This window comes from Hyperoodon ampullatus, assembly GCF_949752795.1.
Source record: "Hyperoodon ampullatus genome assembly, chromosome: 8".
NCBI lineage: Eukaryota > Metazoa > Chordata > Mammalia > Artiodactyla > Ziphiidae > Hyperoodon > Hyperoodon ampullatus.
Window position 1 is genome coordinate 30,422,068 of NC_136921.1, and position 22,719 is coordinate 30,444,786.

The window sequence follows — 22,719 nt, forward strand, 5'->3', positions numbered from 1 at the left end:
CTGTTGAAGGGAAAAAACACGTGTAAGAGGAGTAAGAAAGGGGACACTGAAAGGTACTAGTCGGGAAGAGGGATATTCAGGCTTCAGATTTCAGAGGTGGAGCAGCTCTGTATTCTGAGCACAGCCTCTGAAGTGAGTGGCTGAAGCGAAGTGAAGGTAAAGAGCACTGTAGTTGGGATTCAGCTGTCCTATAAGTAATAATAAAATATAAGTATAATAAGATAATAAATTGAAATGGTCACCCCAGCTTTATAGGAGATGAGGGTGTGTGACATTGCCTTCCCAACCAGAAATCCTAGGACAACTCTTTAAAAATATATATTTTTATACATATATATGTATAAAGACTTTAAAAATATATATTTTTAAAAGCCTAGCTAGTATCTGCTCATTTACTTCTTTTCTTTTCTTTACGATATAATTACTTGGGACTGGAAGTTTTGACCTTTAGTAAAACTTTTTATAGTGCCAGTCTAGAAAATAATGCTTTGATTAAACATTTCTCTTAAAGACAATTTACCAACTTGCACTTGAAATTTAAGTAGTCATCTTATGAATATGTTTATTTAGAAGATCTTAAAAACTATATATTCTGTTGTAACATACATTTAGAATCCCTTGCTTAGGGCAATTTGGAGAGATTCTTGGAAAGAAATAAGTATCTTTAATCTGAACCTTACTAATAATTGCAAGAGGAAAATGGCACACTAATTCTTGCATTTCGATAAAAAGAAAGCCACCATCAAATCACTTTAATGAAAGATTTAATACTCTGTTAAACACATAAGTTTGCTTAGTTTGATATCTTACCCTGTGGTTTCATTTCCACAGACTAGCCTCTCTCTAACAATGACACACATTTGATTAGCACCTACATTTTACCAAACATTATTTTCATATATATGGTCTCACATTTATTCTTCTCTTTAACCCCAGTTTGCTGCTAAGGGAATTTCCTTGAGAAAGTTAGTTGGTAAGAATTAGAACATGGTTCTTTTTCCAACACTTAGCTTTACACATTCTCATGTATCTGTCCTAAACAGTGTGCTTGTACAAACACATACACTGACTGTCACCCTCTATTCTCTTCACACTAGTCTATCCTTATTCCCCTATTGGCTCCCCAATACCAACTGGGAGGGAGCATATGGCAGGTACAACTTACTGATAGAATAATTTTAACAAGTTACATCTGGAATCAATCCATTACATCATCATTCTGACTTGTTAAAAAATATTCAGGAAACCAACGGGTCCTTTAAAATGACATGACGCTAAATAACTGGTTTGACTGGCATTTGTCATCCGGAGAGTTGTTTCAGTTTTGTGCACTTGCAGACTAGGCTGAAAGAATGACTAGTGGAGAAGTAAATAGCAATTAGCTGATGTGACCCATGGGTAGATTTTCTGATTTTTGCCACTTGAAGCAATTCTCAAAGACATTTAAAAGGGCTTCCGATTAATTTTAATGAAATTTGAGAGCAGTTATATAGATAGTTTGCATCTTCAGCAGTGCATTAATTTGCAAATGATGGGGCCAGCCTTTAAGAATAGGGTGCTTCTTTAACATTTAGGATCAGATTGTAAAAATAATTACTTTCTCTCTTTTTTTTTTTTTTTTTTTTTTTGCCAAGATAAATCACTTTTATCTCTATAGGAAAGGGAGGATCTAACAATATATATAAATTACATTAGTAACACAACATAAGAAAAAAACAGGGGAAACAAAACCAACAGAGAAGTCTGTATGATGCTAATCTAACCTGTTTATAAAAAGGCCCTGCATCAGAAATTCACAATCCTACCCACTTCTAAAAATATATTTAGACATGTACAGAAGCGGTGGGCTTGTTTTTAAATTGCCTTTTTGTAAAAATATGTTAAAGGTGAGGGCCTCCCTGGTGGCGCAGTGGTTGAGAGTCCGCCTGCTGATGCAGGGGATACGGGTTCGTGCCCCGGTCTGGGAGGATCCCATATGCCGCGGAGCGGCTGGGCCCGTGAGCCATGGCCGCTGAGCCTGCGCATCCAGAGCCTGTGCTCCGCAACGGGAGAGGCCACAACAGTGAGAGGCCCGCGTACCGCAAAAAAAAAAAAAAAAAAAAAAAAAAAAAAAAAAAAAAAAAAAAAAAAAAAAAAAAGGTGAATAGAAATCCTCTCTCCCTGCCCCCTATCCAAGCCCCGGCTCTGTGCTGGGGATTGGAGACCAGAGGTAACTCTCTCATCATGTTCTAAACCTTGGTTACAACCACTCCCAACCCCTCCCCAACTCACTTCACTTAGAACCGGAAACATTAAAAAAAAAAAAGAAAGAAAAAGAAAAAGCACATTAGCCTCTTTGGAAAAGCGTAAATCTGAGGGTAAACTTGCTTTTCATTTAAAACACAAAACAACAAACAGCCAGCTCTGAGAGCCCAACTCAATTAATCAGAAACCCAGTCAAATGGAGGTTGGGTTTCAGCTCCACAAAACTTTTAACAAAGAAACAGAAGGGAAAGAGGCCTGGAACCAGGGGGGATATGCTAGCAATTAGCTGCCTTTGAAAGATCAAGGGGAGGGGGGTGTTAATGGGCAGAAGGGCTGGGGTCCTGGTCTTGGTTACAGCAGTCAGGGCCTAGTCAGGCAGTTGCCTACACAGGGACACAGGCTGCCCTCCTTCCCTCCCCTCACTACCCTCTGTTGCTTTGAAATCCCCAAGAAAAGCAAAGCTGGGCAGAAACAGAGGGGAGGGGAGTGGGAACCTCACGTGCTAAGGGGGAGGTAGCCAGGCTTTTTTGCCTTTGGTGTGCATAGATGGAGGACTGCTCGGCCCCCGGGGACCCCAAGATAGGAAAAGGATATGGGGCTAAGGGACCCCTGATTCCAAGGAAGGAGAGTAAATGTCGGGCTGTGGAGAAAAGAAAGACAAACTGGAGACACGAAGACGACCAGGGAAGCCTCACATATTCCCTGTGGCCTGCACGGTAGCTGTTAAGTTCCCCAGAAGCACTGGGAAAACGGAGGTGAAGTCAAAGTGGGGGGTAGAAGACAATGAAGCACTCCACTTGGGCAGTGCCGAGATGGAGAGAGGGAGACGTTCTCCATCCAGTCCAGGTCACCAGGGAGGCAAGACAGGTGGAGCTGGAGGGAGCTGGGGGAGGAGGAGGGAGGGGGTGGGCACTGTCTGGACAACAGAAACACTCACAAAGGGAAGAGGGGGTGGGAGGTTCAGATGATCTGCTCCTTTACAGGTGGGCATCTCCGCTCCTAGGCTCGGGCTCCCCCCACATCAGCACTCTGCTTGAGCGTCCACCTGACATCTGGGAGTGTAAAGGTCCACGAGTGAAGATGTGAGTCCTGAAGTCTTCTTCAGACCAAGACCTCAAGGTGGGGAGAGAAGCAGGGAGGCTCCTGATGGAGAACCTGGGGTGAGCTGTCCTGCCACATCCTCTCCAGAAGGTCCAGGCTGTGCTCTGTGGTACGGGTGAAGGGATCAGGCCGTAGAGCAAGGGCTATCTGCTTCAGTGGCAGATGCTTTCAAGGCGTTTGGGAGATGGTCTTTGCCTCCTGGAGCCCAGCCAAAGCTATGTGGAGAATGTTCTGTAGCACCTCAAACTCTAGGCAAATCCCTGGAGCTCACCCTGGGAGAGGTGGCTTCAACTGTAGCCACCCAAAAGTACTTGCCTCCAATGGGCTACAAAGTCTCGGTCAAAGTCTTGGGTGTTGGTCCTCTCCCCACCTTGAGAAGTGACAGGAATCTCTCTTCTTGCCAAGGATGAGTGAAGTCAGCCCATGGCCTTTCTAGGCCACTCTGGAAATGGCCCACGGTGGGGCAGTACGAAGACTCTGGGCCCTCCTCTTTATTTCCATGAAGCATTTGGCAAGAGGCGGCAGAGGCCAGAGGCTTCTCCCAGGAACGAGTCTTGAGTGGGACACATCCATTGGGCTAAGAGGAGGCAGGAGAATGGGCAGAGGTGGGCAGGCTTCTGGAGACAGGGCTGGAGCCGCAGAAAGTGTTGAGCACTGGGCCTCACACTTCATGACCAGGGAAATACCGAGGGGCCCAGGCTCTCCTCATGCCTCTCCTCATCCTGCTTTCCAGCTTTAAGTGGGGATGACAGTAAAGGGCAGACAAAGCTGGTGAAAGGGAAATGGATTGGGGCAGCAGAAAAGAGGGCTCTAGTCAGCTGGAAACCTCTCCCATTTACTGGCTACTCAGAGATATGGAAAAGGAAGGCAGGATGCTCCAGTGGAAGCAGGGAAGGGAGTTGAGGGAGTAGGTGAAGGGGCCCGTGGGAGAGTCCAGGCCTTTGGTCAGTTCCAAGAAAGCAGGACAATGCGCCTCAGCACCTTGTCCGGGGCAGGTAGGATCCAGGAGTGCCCTGAGAATTGACAACGGAGAAGGCAATGGGGGTGAAGGGGTGAGGGGCAGGACACAAAGGGGATCACAGAAGCACTTTGCCATTTCTGTGGATTTTCAGGATACGGCCGAGTCTCTGCTTTGCTGTAGCCAGGCCCTTTTTGGGACGCTTTCCTGGTCCTGCTTGATTGCTCTGGGAGCCAACTGAAGGGCGCCGCTGGGTCAAGAAGACACCAGGGGCCATGGGTGTGGTGCTGCGGTTTGCCTGGGCCATGCCAAAGGCATTGGGACGAGCAGTATACTCATGGTCAGCAAGACTTCCTGAGAGGGCCTCTTGTTTAGGCTCAGGCGGAGGCAGGGGCGAGGAGGAGGTGAGAAGTTGGGGTGTAGTGGCCAGAGTTGGAGCTGGTACTGCCACGCTGAGATTAGGCTCTTGAGGGCGAGGCTGTTCTACCTCCTTCAACAAAGGCTTCTTCTTGATATATTTCTTCTTTTGGGCCTTCTGTAGCTCCTGCGGGGGCAACTTTGCAGCTGCTGCAGCCAAGCCTGTCTCAATGGAAGCTACCCGGGTCCCCTCACGCACAGGACAGTCCTGCTTCGGTAGAGTTGGGGTCACACGGGCTTTAGGACTCCATGGAGCATCATCTGAGTTCTTCTTTTTCTTGGGTCGAGATTTCAAAGCAGGGTCATCATCGCCAGACTCCAGGGAAGGGTAAATATACTCTGCATCCTTGAAGCATGCTCCCAAGCTGTCCTGTTCATCGAGACTGGCGTTCTCCTCCTCCTCCTCGCTCTCGGTTCTCCAGTATGATGGCCGCTTGATGGGCCACTTCCCTGGGATGCGCTGGGAAGCAGGACTGCTAGACGCTGTGCCCAGCCCACTGCTGGAACTCCCACTGCTTCGGTCCTGCCCCCCGGTCCACCAGGCCTGCAGGCTGGAGGTAGCGGGCGAGGATGATGAGGACTGCGGGTTGGCCGCGCACAGCATGCCCTGCATGGCCTCCTGAGTGCTGGGAGAGGCAGGGGCCTCGGTGAGGGCAGCATAGTCAGGTCCCCCCACCTGCCTGCTGGCCTTGAGCAGATCAAGAGTTCCACCAGCTCCACTCCCATTTCCAAGCTTGCCTTCGACCCCTTCTACCATGTCCTCATCTGCTGTATAGTCCTCCTCAATGTCAAACTCAACTTCTCCTGGTTCACGAACTCGCTTGGGGTCAGAGCAAGGCTTCGCACGGGGCAACTTTCGGGGAAATTTTGGTCTTTTTATCAGAGTCGCCTTCTCCTTTCCCAGTCTCTCATCAATCTGCAGTTCATCATCTGAATCCAAGCCAAATTCATCCTCCATCACCTGTTCTGCCACCAGCCTAGCCTTGTCTACCTTCTTTGCGATCTTGGCTCGCCGAGACTTGGATAAGCTCTTTACCCTCTTGGCACTGCCATTAGACGTCAACAGGGCCAGCGGGACCTCATTCCCATCAAGGTCCAAGTCTGGCGAGTCATCATCTGAGTCATTCAAGCAGGTACCAGTGATGTTGAACTTTGCTTTCTGGGAACAGCCTGTCTTCAGTGCCTGATGACTGTATGTGTCCATGAGATTATAGCTCAATTGGCCAGCAGGCCCCAAGGCTGAGCTCTCCTTGCCCTTTCGCTCTGCCTTCTTGAAGAATTCCTTGGGCTTCAGGCCTTTCTTCTTTGAACCACTTTTGGAGGGCAGTGACAGCCTGGACATGGATACTGAAGTGGAATGGGCTGGCCTGCTTAAGGGAATGGAGCCGGCTGGGAAGATCCTCTGCAGCCCAAAGATATTGCTTGTCTTCCCAACGTTCTGTTGGAAGATATCTTCCACCAGGCGAATCTCCCTAGACAGATCTTTAATGAGCTGTACGGTCCTCACTGTCTCCGGGATCTCATCCTCGTGGTCTGGCAGAGCTTCTTTCCTTGTCCAGGCTCTAAAGGCCAAGTTCAGGGCTTTACCACCACGGACCAGGTAGGAGGCAGGGTGTCTCCTGTTTTCTCGCAAACCTCGAAAGACGTCCAGGATATGCTTTCCCACATACCAACAGATGGTCTCAAAGTTGGGGAACTTGAAGAGGTCTGCTGTGCTCAACCGCTTCTCAATCTCATAGACTTTGAGCTGCATTTCAATGTTAAGGCTGTGTAAGAAGTTCCCTCCAAAGACAAGGCAGTCCACGGGGGTCAGCACAGCATGGATCCATCCTGCAGGCATGAAAAGCGTCTGTCCTTGCTTCACAGAACACTTGTAGCACTTGTCCACCTGGTCCCCAAAGAACATCTCATTCTGGTTAGAGGAGCTGCTCCAGCACTCAAAGAGAGTCAGGTTGGCATTTGTTGGGCGGATCAGGTAGAAGATCTTCTCACCCTTGAGCACATGGTACCAGACCGAGCTGCCACCAAAGTCAATGTGAAAGTCTGTATAGCTATCCCGCACGCTCATGAGGCAGTACTTCTGCACATTGGGCCTCTCAAAGATACACTCCTCTGGCCACAAGTTCTCCACCCATGAGAGCTTCCGAACAATCTTGGGTGTCTCCACAAGGTTAGAAAGCCTGGTATCAGAGAACTCCAAACTAATGACATTGAGGACTTTCTCCCTCTTCCCGCTATAATAGTATTTCACAAAATCACCAAGCTTCATCTTGCAGTTGGCCTGGCGGGTCACATCAATCACATCAATCTCTTTGTCAGAACCAACATAGTGTTCCACATCCCTCACAGTGAATGATGGTGAGGGCAGCGTCATCCCCAATCCATCCTTCTTCGAGACCAGGATGGGCACACTGAAGCTATTCTCTTCCAGGAATTCCACGGTCAGCTGACTTCCAGTGGGCTTCAGAATCACTTCATCCGAGCTGTCAAAGGTCCTACTCCGAAGCTCTCGAATGAACGTAGGGCTTCCCGTCTTCACTGGCTTCCCCTTGTGTGTATCATGGCCTTTTGAAGATACACAGCGTTTTTTCATGATGGGGGGCCCATGTAAGACCTCACAATTGGGGCAGTGGTAGAGGTCAATGTCATCAGCCTTCTCCTCTTCAACACCAACACAACTGCCATGAAACCAGTCCTGGCACATGTCACACTGGATCATGAAGCGGGTGACATCGTAAGGAAGCCGACAGAGGCAATACACCGGTACCGAGGCCATCTTCGCCTGGCCTTGGAGCGTCCTGCGGTGGGCCAGGTTCTCAGCGTCAAAGGGAGCGGGAGGCGGCAGCACGCATTCTCTCTGGACGAAGGGAGAATCTCTTCACGCCTCTCAAACTGACAGGAACCTCCTCACGCCCCAAACCTGACAAGAACGTATTCGGTCCGGAACCCTACAGGGACCTCCTCATCCGCAAAGCCGCAGGGATTCCTCACGCCCGCGGAGCTCAGTCCCGCCAAAGCGCCGGCGGCCGGGCTCGCTCCGGAGCTGCTCAGCGCCTCGCTCAGCGAAGGTTCGGCGACGCGCACCGAATTCTGGGATCGTCATGGCAACGCGGCGAACCTTTCTCGCCTTGTTCTCGAGCCACCCGCTGGGTCGCGCGGCCCTGGTCGCGCGGCCCTGGCCGCCCAGCGGTGCTTCAGGGCAGCTTTCGCCACAGCTCTGCCCCGGGCCCGGCCGTCAGGGCCTACTGGAGCCCGCGGCTCGGGCCTAGGCCGGCGGCCGCCTGACGAACAGGCAAGCGGCGGCGTCGCTGGGCCGGCAGGAGATCGCCGCGAGCAAACCAACGCGGAAGGAGATGAACCGGCGGCCCGGTTGGAGAAAAAAACAGCCCGAAAAATCGCCGGGAGAAGCCCGGTGGCGGTGATGGGCAATTCAGAGTAGTCAATCGCTCTCATTTTTTTAATGCTTTTCCATCATTTGAAGATGGCAATAAACAAGGACAGTTTCCTGGAATGCCCATTGGGATAAATGGATTAGTCAGTCTTTAAGTGTCATCAAATTCATAAGGACAAGTTGAAGTAAGTAGTCAGATGATATTGGACATTGATTCTAAAATGTGCAGAAAAGGAAAGCTACTCGGGAATACAAGAATGGTTCATTCATATTTTTACTACTTATACAAGTGAAAATGCTATGGTTATGATAACACGTTTAGTGGTGGTTCCTTTCTAGGGTACTTCTCAAGATACATTCATCTTTTGCCCATTCTTTCCAGGAGGTTGCAAAGCCCATAGGGATTCCTGTGGCTTTGTCAAGAGATGAGTGTATGTCTTTGCAATAACCCCAGCGCTTTAAGAGTGACTACTGTAAGTATTGGCTTTTCAGAATTGTCCCATCTTTTGGGCTACTCATTTCCAAAGGAGACTACAAGTGATTTGTTTTCTATTTGTTTTACATACCACGGCAACAATGACAAGATCTAAGCTTTTAGCAATAGGAAGTTTTTTTCCCTAAGGCTTCAGTTATGATGGAAAAAAACAACATATATCAAAAACAACATATATCAAAAAACAACATATAATCTGTACTTCAACATACTAGGTGGAGCAGAGGGATTTACAGCTCAGAAAGCCAGAGGTCCACTGACACTTAAGGACTTCTGCCAAGAAGAAAACATCTGTGAAAGGACAAATAAGGACATAGACCTATATGTTGAAGGCATAAAACATCTTACAGTATGAGAAGGGCTCCTGGGATGAGAAACTTTTCCTTGACTTGTGTGTGTCTAGGGGAGTTAGCTCTACTCTGCTCTAGATTCCTAAACAATTTTGTGCATACTTCCATTATATGCTTACTATATTCTATTTGTTATGTATGCTTATCTGTCTCTCCTCCCCATCCCCCTCCTACCCTAACCAGCAGCAAGCTCTTTCAGACAGGGAATCACGTCTGACTACTCTCAGCTTTAGAGCCCAACACACATATAACTTCTTAATTAATATTGCTTGAATTTATTTATGAGAATAGTCTCATTTTGAACCCAAGGCTGGAGTAGTGAGTGTCATTAGTCAACTTTGCACTGATGAAATTTCTTTTTCATGTCTGGAAAAAGAAATCAAAATGTCCGTCAGCCAATTTAGAGTTGTTTTTTTTTTTCTTTATTTGGTGCCCACCCCCCTTTTTTTTAAATCATGCTTTTGCTGAATGGAAATATTGCTTTGATGTGATTATGGACACATCCTCTGAAATGGGGTTTTTGATTAAAAGACTATAATCTAAAAGTAGAAGTTCAGCATAAAAGTATAAAATCATTTCCCCTGAGGGAAAAAACATTGCTCATCCAGTGACAGGATTTTCATGTTCAGTCGTTGGCAAAAGGGAAACATTCGAAATCTAGTTTGAGATCATTTTTTGTAACATGGTGTATTAACTAGGAATTCATTAAGCTACCAGTAAAAGAAAACCTAAGTATATATGTGTGTGTGTGTATATATATATATATATATATATATATATGTATATATTTGCTTAAATGAAAAGGGGTTTATTTTTCTTACCTAGTAAGAAACCTGGAAACATGTGGCTGCTGATGTTAGTTCAGTGGCCCAAGGATATCAGGCCCATGTTTCTATGATTCCCTTAACCTTTCCTTGGACTCACAGGTTAGTTGCCGCAGCTCCAAACATCACATCTACATTCAAGGCAGGAAGTAGGTGAAAGGGTTGTTTCAGCCCAGCCACATCTGTTATATTTTTCTATTAATTAATTTATGTGTTAGTTTATTCATTTATTTATTTAGGCTGTGTTGGGTCTTTGTTGCTGCACACGGGCTTTCTCTAGTTGCGGCGAGCGGGCGCTACTCTTCATTGCGGTGCACAGGCCTCTCATTGCAGTGGCTTCTCTTGTTGTGGAGCACAGGCTCTAGGCATGCAGGCTTCAGTAGCTGTGGCACGCAGGCTCAGTAGTTGTGGCTCGCAGGTTCTAGAGCACAGGTTCAGAAGTTGTCACACACGGGCTTATCTATTCCACGGCATGTGGGACCTTCCCAGGCCAGGGCTCGAACCAGTGTCCCCTGCATTGGCAGGCGGATTCTTAACCACTGTGCCAGCAGGGAAGTCCCCACACATCTGCTATTTTTTAATCAAGAAAGTAAAAGCATTTCTATGACCTTCATCAGTGGACTAAGTCTTAATTCGTGGACTACAAAGATGTTACATGGTCATTTATAGATACAAGTAAGTCTGAGGGAAAGAGCTCCAGTGTAAGACAGTAAAGTACTTTGTCCAGGGAGTTGGGAATGGCTATTGGGGAAGCAATCACCAAAGTCAATCCCATAAGGCAATGTGACCTGATGGAAAACGGTGCATTGAATAAATTCAACTTTAACGCTAAATTGGCATAACTCCACAGCTATTTATCTTTATTTTCTTAGATCTTAACTTCTTTACCTTAAAAACAGAAGTTTTCATATTCTTCACCAAACATTGCACACTTGAGAAACAGAAAATGCTGGTAAGAATACAATGATGCACTACCAAACGTGAAATAGATAGCTAGTGGGAAGCAACCGCATAGCACAGGGAGATCAGCTCGGTGCTTTGTGACCACCTAGAGGGGTGGGATGGGGACGGTGGGAGGGAGGGAGACGCAAGAGGGAAGAGATATGGGAACATATGTATATGTATAACTGGTTCACTTTGTTATAAAGCAGAAACTGATACACCAATGTAAAGCAATTATATTCTAATAAAGATGTTAAAAAAAACAGGATACAATGATGGCTGCATAATCTACTTGGTGATAGATCTGAAAGCCCCTTCTTTCTAGAACTTTGAGCAAATAATTTCAACTCTCCTACATATCAATGTTCTCTGCAAATTAAATGGGTCCAAATGGATAATCTCAAAATTCTTTTCTGCTTTACCAATTTATTATTCTATGATTTGTGGTAATAATCTATTAATTGAATAAATGTCTTGAAATCCTGGAGTTTAGAAAATTATTGAAATTAAGAATTAAAAGTGGTACAATCGCTGTAGAAAGGACTTCAACATTGATATACCCCATGAGTAAGCAATTACACCCCTCAGTATAAACACCAGAGAAATTCTTTCACTTGTACACTAATAAATATATATATAAGAACGTTTACAGAGATACCATTCGTATGGAAAATACCCAGAAACTATTCAAATGCCAAAAAAGTGGGGAATAAATAAATAAATAAGCTGTAGTATGTTCACCCAATTGGTTATCACAGGAGTTAAAATGAAGTACAGCTAGTTGGAACACCATGTATGCTGTTATAAATATAATATTGAGAAGAAAAAAATTAGTCTCCTAAGATTATATATAAAATTTCAATACCCTTTTTATAAAGTTAAAATAACTAAAACCAAACAACATGTGTATTAGAAATATGTAAAAATATAAAACTAGGTATGCTTTCAAATGGCAATGAAATGATTATTATAAGAGTCAAGGTAGTAATTACATTAGAAGGGAAGAGTGAAGAGTCCAATGGATAAGATGGAAAAGTTTCCCAGGTAATGTTAACTACTGTCAATGCTCTAATTATCACACTGAGTAGTAGATTCATAGATATTTTTATTGGATTTTAAATAAATAAGTAGGTGAATAAGTAAATACATACTTGCATACAAAAGGCCAACGGACTGATAGATTATATCAAGAACAAAGGATTGAGCTTCCCTGGTGGCGCAGTGGTTGAGAGTCCTCCTGCCGATGCAGGGGACACGGGTTCGTGCCCCGGTCCGGGAAGATCCCACATGCCGCGGAGCTGCTGGACCCGTGAGCCATGGCTGCTGAGCCTGCGCGTCCCGAGCGTGTGCTCCGCAACGGGAGAGGCCACAGCAGTGAGAGGTCCGCGTACCGCAAAAAAAAAGAAAAGAAAAGAAAAAAGGATTACGCTTAATCCCTTTCTGTTTACTTAAATTTCAAGTAAAAAAAATTTATAAGTCCATATCATCTATGTAAGTTATTTTAGAAAAGACCTTTAAACTCATGGTTTCATTCCGTATAGAAAACAAATGACGCAAAAATGCACTCGCCAAAAATAGTAGAATTTTTTGGTTATTTAGGATGTCTTCTATTAGACCACCTAGTCGTTTAATCAGTGCTAATAAAACAAGGAAGGAAATCACAAGCATACCACACCCTACCCTGAAATCCAGTCCCTCTAAGGATGACAACAGTCACTATTCTCTTTTATCACCAGTCTCATCCCTGTTCTTCTCTGGAGTGAGGTCAGGACAGTGACATAGGAGGGTCCATCCACCGCATCTTCCTGAGCAGAGAGGAGGTTTTAGAAATGACCCAGTACTCGGTATTTCAAAGCATGTCCTCTACTGGGTGAAATGAGAGATTATCAAGAGATGATTTAAACCACGATGAATCCCCAAATAATGAGGAACACAGCAGATGAAGACAGGCAAAGAGCAATAATGAGGAACACAGCAGATGAAGACAGGCAAAGAACAAGACATTGAAATGTACTGACACAGATGCCCAAACCAAAGCAATTCATTTGTTCTATATTACACACACACACACACACACACAACTGTGACATTTACTGTTATAGGCATGGGGGCTATACATCAATGAACATAATAAGCTAAGTCTTTGCTCTTTAGAACTTATATTCTACTGGAAAAGACTAACAATATTTAAGTAAACAAATCAATAAACAAGATAATTTAAAAGAGCAAAAGTGAAATGAAGGAAATAAAATCATGTAGTATAATAGAGACTGAGGGGAAAAAACATTGCTTTAAAGCACAAATGACTTCTAACTTTTTACGATCTTCAATCCATGCAAGCTTTGAGATTGCATCAGTACTCATTAGAACAAAACTGCAGCCCCTTATGCTTATAAAATTGACTTGTATCGACCAAATTCAAGTGTCATTAGTCACACGTATCTGAAGCTACTGAGACCTACTAAAATATGTGGAGAGCACACACTGCTTCACCATTCAGCCACTCTGCAATCAGGCTCCTTTTTAACCCTCTCCTTACCCCTTCCTTAAAATCCTTCAGAAATTGAGGTGACCACCCCTCCTGTAATGTCCAGGAGCTCTGAAGCAGAGTACATTTCTTTTACCAGGCCCCATGCTTCTGACATATCTGAGGGTGATATCCTAGGGGAATTTAAATGTATACATAATTTTTATAGGCATAGATTTAGAAGAGCATATTACATATTCAAATATATATACACATATCTATGTTTGTATGTATGTATATGTATATCCATCCTATCTTGGGATCCCATATTTTGATGAAGTTTCATACCTAACACACATCTTGGGGCATCCATTTACACATGGCTTTGAATTAATAATCATGTAAGAAAATATCTAGACTCCAACAAATGTGCAACATCCGCAAAGTCATTGATTAAATCTTAGTGAGAAGTTTACAAATTCTCATATATAAGTTTGTGGTTTTTTTCAGCTTGTAAGCCTGATCCAGAGCTGCTATCAGAAAATTGACCCCCTCTGCTCTCAAACATGACATCTGCCCTTGATTCCGAACATAGGTGGTCATCACCAGCAGAAAAAGAAATTTGATTTTGGAACAGATTTCTTGAGTTTCCAGTTCAATACCTCTTCCTCACTAGGTAACAGGCATGAGTGAGAGAATTGTCCAAAAGATCTATTATACAACCATTGCATCGATCCAGTTCAAGACCAGAAAGATCAAGCAACAAACCACACACTGGAAGCATTTGCATTAAACAATTTATTGAATGCCCAGCCGGTCTGGAAACGCTCTAGTGTCCTGCTGGTTGTAAAGAGTGTTGAAGCCCTACCTTACCTTCCCCAGTTACAAATGTTTCAGACAGAAAACCTTAGACCGCGGGAGAGAATCCAAGCAAACAAAATGTTAAAGTCATGCTCATCTGCTAATAGACCCAGACGCTGTCTCTCACCACTTTTGAAAACTCATATTTGCAAGTATGACCCACTTCATTTCTAAATCACCGTAGTTCAACCAGTGTCCAGAACCAGGATGTCAGTAGGTTTCTGATACCACGCTTCTCCCTTTCTCTGAAATGGTTCCCAGAACAAGGGTTAGCTCCATTTAACACATTGTATAGAACAGTCTCTCTCACATTGAATAGAAAGGTTAATGCGTCCTCAGGCCCTCAGAGAATCTATAAAAGAGGAAGAACAGCATTATGAGGGGTTGGGATTATTCCGCTAGGGATGCTTTCAGGGCTTCATTTTTCCATGGTAGAAACAAAATCTCTTGTTTCCAAAGCAAGATGTCAACATGATTTTTAGCTGTCAACCACTTTTTGTGCAAGAAGTTCAGTTTTAGATAGCAATCACTTTTTTGTGCAAGGAATTCAATACTTATCCTTCTCTTTCACTATAATAAAAGTAAATATATATAAAGCTTTTTAACCAAACTAATTGCAAAGCTATTTAGCTAACTCTCAAATTATTGCAGGAAAGTCACCCAAACAGAGAGATGATTTATGTCACAAAATATTTGTAATAGTCTGCTAACATAAGTGATATGTGATTTGTGGACATATGAATTGTTTGCCTTTCTGGGTAACTAACTGGAAATCCTACACACTTTGATAGTCAAAGGCTTTCTTCCACAAACGTTCATCTGTAGTTCATTTGTCTGTAAAAAGTCAAAGGCTTTTTATTTCATATGGGCAGCTACCTAGTCGGTATAGACCCTGAGAACAAAGCAAAAATGGACTGAGTGTCTACATTTTCCTCCTTTCATCTGAGTGTTTGGTCCATATAAATATTTGAGTACAAGGCTTTCTCGGAGTTTTTTTTAACTTTAATAAAGAAAAAATTAGTTCTTTGTTTCTAACCATAACTAATGAAATGAGGCTCCAGGCAACACATCACCAAGAAAGGAGAGGTTATACAACTTTCTGAGAACTCAGTGAAGTAGAGAGCCATTTTGATTACCTGTAACCACGAGTTTCTACTTGGATTGGCTCCTTTTATTTCTTAGGTTCAACTCGCATTTCTCAAAATACCAAATGCCTGATAAAATGCCTTAAGCATCTTATCTCTCTGCGTGGCATTGAAAATGTAGTTTTGAGACTCAAGAACAGTTACCACCTTTCTTGTGTTCCACCTGAGGTCATAATGGCTCAGGAATAATATTTTTCTGCAGAGAGCTACCATGATGTTATTAATAAATAGCTACTCTGCTGACAAATCAATATTTGGCTCCTAATCAGTATGGGGGTGTTGTTCTCATCTCTTGTTTCTGAAATGCTGAATGCTTACAATTTCAGTTGCAGCCCAAAATAGTATAGCTATGGTTATAGTCATGGAAGTAAGAGGTTTTTGTTTGTTTGTTTGTTTTTTGCAGTAGGCGGGCCTCTCACTCTTGTGGCCTCTCCCATTGCGGAGCACAGGTTCCAGACGCGCAGGCTCAGCGGCCATGGCTCCCGGGCCCAGCCGCTCCGCGGCACGTGGGATCTTCCCGGACCGGGGCACGAACACGCATCCCCTGCATCGGCAGGCGGACTCTCAGATGTTCACACTGCTCCCTGAGCAAGCGACGGTCCCCACCTTCAGCGTCCTGAGGGTTACGGTGCCTCTTCTTAAGCAGTGGGGGTGCTCGGCGCCTCTTCAAGTCTACGTCAAAACGCCGGGAAACGGCCGCCACCTCTCGCCCCCAAGTCCATCTCCTGCACCCTCCTCTTCCCTCCCTCCCCTGAAGATTTCTTTTCAGAAAACAAGGAGGCTTAGCCGCACACACCTCATTGACACTGCCCCTACTCCCCCTCCACCAGCGGAACTTAGCCTTTGTGTGGTTGGGAGGCGTGACAGTGCTGGCCAGGAATTGGAAAGTTGGGGCCCAGTCCCGCGCCCTTCAAGGAGCAAGTGGGGCTCCCTAGATCTCTACGCTCCAGACGTTCCTTGTTTGAGAATAAAGTGATAGCAGGGAAGACTCAGGACTCCTAGGGTCGGACAATGCACGTGGGTGCTCTCACAGCGGTCAGGAAGGAAATTAAGGTGCATTCCAGTGACATCCTGGGTGTGAATTTCTCCTGCCTGCCTGTGGTCCTGGGCTCCGAAAAGAAACACACCCTTGAGGCAAGAATGTGGGTAGGGACAAGGCACCACTGGAAGCTCCCCTTGACTGGGGACAGGAGACCCCATTATCTCCAGGCTCTGTGGCTTGGATCACCCCAGGAGCCCGAGCTGCTGCTCGTATTGCTTGCGTCAGCCCACTGCTCAAGATTTCACAGAGGGTTTCCTGCTTTCCAAGAAGAGGAGACGTCTGGGATTCTCTTTGGTTCTCAGCTCAAAGCTAGTTAACATCCTAGTCAGGCCTGTCACCTTTTCGGGGCTCTGCTGAGAATTAGGGCCCACCCGAACTGAAATACACCCAGACCAAGAGCCTGAGGCAAAAGTCTTACCTTTGCCACGGTTTCCAGGTTTTGCCCCCTCACCTCAAAACCCTCTAAGCATCCTGGAAACCACTGGTAGCCTCCACTAACTGAAGGCTTTTGTGCCAGCTCAATAGTATCCGTGGTTACCTTCCAGAGGGGCACAGGGAGGAACCCAGGCTTATAGCAAGGTTTACCAAAGACACGAGGAACATTCCCTCTACCCAAGCGGTAGAAAGCAAGAGATCTCGAGAGGATTCCTAGGGGTTCTGGGCTTTTTCTCTTCCTCTGAAATCAGTTTCTCAATCTGTGAACTGAACATACTAATGTCTGCTTCTATTTATCTTCTGAGGAAGTGGGAAAAGATCATAAATGAGGGCTTCAACTTGCTTCCTGAACTTCAAGGAGCTCTCAGCCTCTTGGAGAAGATAATTACAGAAGCATAGTGTGTGAGCACAAGGGATAGAGATTGGTGTGGGAGAACCCTGAGAAAGGGAAAGGGAAAAGAGGGGGCAGAGACAGTGTGTTTGAGGAGGTGACTGGTGACCTTCTTGAAGAAAAAGTTATACAGTTTTCCTGGAGCCATGGTGGGGGAATGGTCTCCTTCAGGCAGAGAAGTTAGCATGATCAAAGGCAGGGAGGGAGACTCTAAGCAGTCCTGTGCTTCTGGGGAAACAAGTCAAGTAATAGGAAGAAGGGAAGTCAAGGGAAGGAGTGCAGAGAGAGAAAGGAGAACAGAGGTAAAGATGTGGGGATTTAATTCTGGTTTTAGACATGTTGAAAGTTACATTACCCTTGAGAATATTGGTACATAAATATGCAGTGCTCACTTTATTTTCAAGTGTCTGTGTGTCAGGCACTATTCTAGATGCTGTGCACACAGAAGGAATAAAACAAAGTCCCTGTACTCATGGAGCTTATACTGTAGTGGGGGTGGGAGAAGAAAATTTATATTTTAATTTAAAAATTATATATGTATAATGATTTGTGACTCTAGTTTCTGTGTTAAATGATGAGTTTACAGCTGTGTATCAAAAACAAACACACAACTAGTTAATTAAATAAACAACTAATGTCATGAGTCAATAATGAGTGTTTATAATTCTGAAGCCTGTGGTAAAGTATATGTGTAATGTGTCAGTTCCGGTAAGAAAAAAACAAAGGACCACCAAGAAAAAGTAAAGTGGGACTAGGAAAGGATAATGGGGGAAGAGCTATTTTATATGGAATACTGGGAAGTCCTTCCTGAGGAAGAGATATTTAAGTAAAGATTTATTAATGTGAAAGAGTGAGTCATGCATACGTATGTGAGAGAAGGCTCCAGGTAGAGCAGAGGGGAAGCATAATTGCCTTGGAACATACGTGGTGTAATAAGAGTGTTTTCTGGGTATTGGGTCAGAAAGGTGGTCAGAAATCCACTCTGGTTGCTCAGTAGAGCACAGACTAGAGGGGAGCAAGGGCAGAGGCAGGGAGTCCAGTTAGGAGCTACTGCAATAATCCAGAGGAGATGTAATAGTGGCTTAGATAAGGGTGGTAGCAGTACAGTTGGTGAAAGTGATCAGATTCTGAATCTATTTTGATGGTAGAAAGGACAGGATTTATTGATAGACTGGATGTGTTGTGCAAGAAAAAGAGAAAAATTCAAGATTACTTCAAGTTTTGGGGGCTAAGCAAATGGAGGCTTGGAACCATCAGCTGAGAGAGGAGCAATGGTTTGAGGAATAGGTTTGGGAAAGGGAACTCAAGAATATGCTTTTCTACAAGGATATATTGTACAGCATAGGGAATATAACCAATATTTTATAATAACTTCAAACAGACTACAATAGATAAAATTTTGAATCGCCATGTTGTACACCTGAAACTAATAAAAAAAAGAATTTGCTTTCAACACGTTCAGCTTGAGATGACTGACATCCAAAGGAGAAGCTGAATAGTCAAGGAAGAGGAGGGGACTAAAGATAAACACATACATAGCGCTCAAGAAAGAAGTCTAAATTCGGGATTTTGTCAACCTGTGGGCAATAGTTAAAAACCTCATAGGAAAGTATGTAAAGTGGGTACACTAGTAACCTAAGGATTGAATCTGGGAAATGCCAATATCTAAGTGATTAAAAAGTAGAGTTAAGAGGAACCAGGAGAATGTGGTGCCTTGGAAACCAATGAGATAAAGATTTTCACAGGGGGAAGAAATAAACCACAGCACACAGATTCAGAAAAGGGAGTCCATAAAATGAAGACAAAGAATTTTCCATTGGCTCTAAAAAATAGTACGTCACCAAATTGCTTATTAAGAACAATTTTGACTGAGTGTTGGGGGAGAAATGGTGAGCTGAGGCAGAAATGGAAAGCCAGGAAATGCAGACAGCCCCTGAGAAGCACTTTCTATGAAGTTTAGCAAAGAAGAGGGAGAAGAATTGGAACAGGAGGTTAGGGGTTGGGTCTTTGTCATGTTTACAAGCTGAGGGAGAGAAACCAACAGACAGGGAGGAGTTTAAATTCAAGACAGAAGGATAACTAACAACCTCAGAAGACATAGAAGCAACAGGGATAAGGGAATAAGGAAGTCAGCATTACACAGAAGGGATAGCTTTGCTCTCTGAACAAGGAGAAAGAAAGGCTCCCTCTGGATATGGATACATCTGTGTATGGTATGTTGGCTGGAGAGCAGGAGTTGAGAGAGATGGTGACCAATGGTCTCAGTTTCTTAATGAACTAAGGTCCGTAGTCATTCACAAATAGTGAATGAGAGGAGGTATTAAGTAAGGAATTGAAGGAGAGTGAAAAGGCTTTGAATAATCTTTGAAAAGAAGAGAAAGAAGAGAGGAGATAAGAGAAGGGAGAGAAAGAGACTAAAAGAAGGACTAAATGCCCAGGCAAAATTTGAGACCATGAATTTGTAACAGACCATTTTGCATGCTTGTTTGGTTTTTATGGGGCAGGATAGCATATGGATGAAGCTCCAAACTGCCTGGGCTTGCACCATATCTCCCTCATGTGTCATATTTGATGGATTCTTAGATGGAAATTGTCACATTTAACACCACTGAAATCAGGTTTTATCTATCAAATGAAGGCACCTTACAATCAGAATTGCAATCTTTTCTTTTGCTTTTATCAGATAATGAGATGTCTACAATTGACGGTGTCTTCTATTTGATGTAATACTTTGTACAAGTTACTTAACCCTTATGAAACCGATTTCTTGTGTGTAAAATGGGCAAAAATCTCCCTATGGCTAGTGAGGATAAAATGAGTTCATACATGCAAAGCACTTAGAATGGTGCTGCAGGTAGCAAAGTGTTTGTTAAATGCTAGTTATTATTTTTCTCCTTCAGTGCTCATCTGACTGAATGGAGGAGAAAAGAACGGTCATGATCATATTGATCCTGTGTTAGAACTTTTTTGGGCAAATGCTGACAAAGGAGAGGGATGCAAAGGAATCAAGGGTATACACAGGTTAGAAAAAAAGAAGAGACGAGGGGTAGAGAGACAAAAGACTGGTTGGAAATGAAGAAAACGGAAGCCCTGTTGAAGGGAAAAAACACGTGTAAGAGGAGTAAGAAAGGGGACACTGAAAGGTACTAGTCGGGAAGAGGGATATTCAGGCTTCAGATTTCAGAGGTGGAGCAGCTCTGTATTCTGAGCACAGCCTCTGAAGTGAGTGGCTGAAGCGAAGTGAAGGTAAAGACCACTGTAGTTGGGCTCCAGCTGTCCTATAATAAGTAGTAATAAGATATAAGTATAATAAGATAATAAACTGAAATGGTCACCCTAGCTTTATAGCAGCTGAGGGTGTGTGACATTGCCTTCCCAACCAGAAATCCTAGGACAACTCTTTAAAAATATATATTTTTATACATATATATGTATAAAGACTTTAAAAATATATATTTTTAAAAGCCTAGCTAGTGTCTGCTCATTTACTTTTTTTCTTTTCTTTACGATATAATTACTTGGGACTGGAAGTTTTGACCTTTAGTAAAACTTTTTATAGTGCCAGTCTAGAAAATAATGCTTTGATTAAACATTTCTCTTAAAGACAATTTACCAACTTGCACTTGAAATTTAAGTAGTCATCTTATGAATATGTTTATTTAGAAGATCTTAAAAACTATATATTCTGTTGTAACATACATTTAGAATCCCTTGCTTAGGGCAATTTGGAGAGATTCTTGGAAAGAAATAAGTATCTTTAATCTGAACCTTACTAATAATTGCAAGAGGAAAATGGCACACTAATTCTTGCATTTCGATAAAAAGAAAGCCACCATCAAATCACTTTAATGAAAGATTTAATACTCTGTTAAACACATAAGTTTGCTTAGTTTGATATCTTACCCTGTGGTTTCATTTCCACAGACTAGCCTCTCTGTAACAATGACACACATTTGATTAGCACCTACATTTTACCAAACATTATTTTCATATATATGGTCTCACATTTATTCTCCTCTTTACCCCCAGTTTGCTGCTAAGGGAATTTCCTTGAGAAAGTTAGTTGGTAAGAATTAGAACACGGTTCTTTTTCCGACACTTAGCTTTACACATTCTCATGTATCTGTCCTAAACAGTGTGCTTGTACAAACACATACACTGACTGTCACCCTCTATTCTCTTCACACTAGTCTATCCTTATTCCCCTATTGGCTCCCCAATACCAACTGGGAGGGAGCATATGGCAGGTACAACTTACTGATAGAATAATTTTAACAAGTTACATCTGGAATCAATCCATTACATCATCATTCTGACTTGTTAAAAAATATTCAGGAAACCAACGGGTCCTTTAAAATGACATGACGCTATATAACTGGTTTGACTGGCATTTGTCATCCGGAGAGTTGTTTCAGTTTTGTGCACTTGCAGACTAGGCTGAAAGAATGACTAGTGGAGAAGTAAATAGCAATTAGCTGATGTGACCCATGGGTAGATTTTCTGATTTTTGCCACTTGAAGCAATTCTCAAAGACATTTAAAAGGACTTCCGATTAATTTTAATGAAATTTGAGAGCAGTTATATACATAGTTTGCATCTTCAGCAGTGCATTAATTTGCAAATGATGGGGCCAGCCTTTAAGAATAGGGTGCTTCTTTAACATTTAGGATCAGATTGTAAAAATAATTACTTTCTCTCTTTTTTTTTTTTTGCCAAGATAAATCACTTTTATCTCTATAGGAAAGGGAGCATCTAAATATATATATATAAATTACATTAGTAACACAACATAAGAAAAAAACAGGGGAAACAAAACCAACAGAGAAGTCTGTATGATGCTAATCTAACCTGTTTATAAAAAGGCCCTGCATCAGAAATTCACAATCCTACCCACTTCTAAAAATATATTTAGACATGTACAGAAGCGGTGGGCTTGTTTTTAAATTGCCTTTTTGTAAAAATATATTAAAGGTGAATAGAAATCCTCTCTCCCTGCCCCCTATCCAAGCCCCGGCTCTGTGCTGGGGATTGGAGACCAGAGGTAACTCTCTCATCATGTTCTAAACCTTGGTTACAACCACTCCCAACCCCTCCCCAACTCACTTCACTTAGAGCCTGAAACATTAAAAAAAATAAAAAAAGAAACAAAAAGCACACTAGCCTCTTTGGAAAAGCGTAAATCTGAGGGTAAACTTGCTTTTCATTTAAAACACAAAACAACAAACAGCCAGCTCTGAGAGCCCAACTCAATTAATCAGAAACCCAGTCAAATGGAGGTTGGGTTTCAGCTCCACAAAAATTTTAACAAAGAAACAGAAGGGAAAGAGGCCTGGAACCAGGGGGGATATGCTAGCAATTAGCTGCCTTTGAAAGATCAAGGGGAGGGGGGTGTTAATGGGCAGAAGGGCTGGGGTCCTGGTCTTGGTTACAGCAGTCAGGGCCTAGTCAGGCAGTTGCCTACACAGGGACACAGGCTGCCCTCCTTCCCTCCCCTCACTACCCTCTGTTGCTTTGAAATCCCCAAGAAAAGCAAAGCTGGGCAGAAACAGAGGGGAGGGGAGTGGGAACCTCACGTGCTAAGGGGGAGGTAGCCAGGCTTTTTTGCCTTTGGTGTGCATAGATGGAGGACTGCTCGGCCCCCGGGGCCCCCAAGATAGG

The 22,719-nt window shown here is 43.6% G+C and overlaps 1 protein-coding gene across 2 annotated transcripts; it reads right to left on the reverse strand.

Annotated features, from left to right (window-relative positions):
* Window positions 1-4,421: 4,421 nt before the first annotated feature.
* LOC307056854 (histone lysine demethylase PHF8-like) lies at window positions 4,422-7,577 on the reverse strand (the record flags this gene model as incomplete). 2 transcript variants are annotated; one of them, XM_079709827.1, is made up of 2 exons in its annotated part: window positions 4,422-5,876; window positions 6,180-7,496. In XM_079709827.1, 2 exons carry the CDS (start codon window positions 7,494-7,496, stop codon window positions 4,422-4,424), a joined length of 2,772 nt encoding a protein of 923 aa, XP_079565953.1. The 2 variants fall into 2 exon arrangements, with proteins under 2 accessions (XP_079565953.1, XP_079565954.1); XM_079709828.1 differs by having other exon boundaries at window positions 4,422-7,577.
* Between the last annotated feature and the right edge of the window lie 15,142 nt (window positions 7,578-22,719).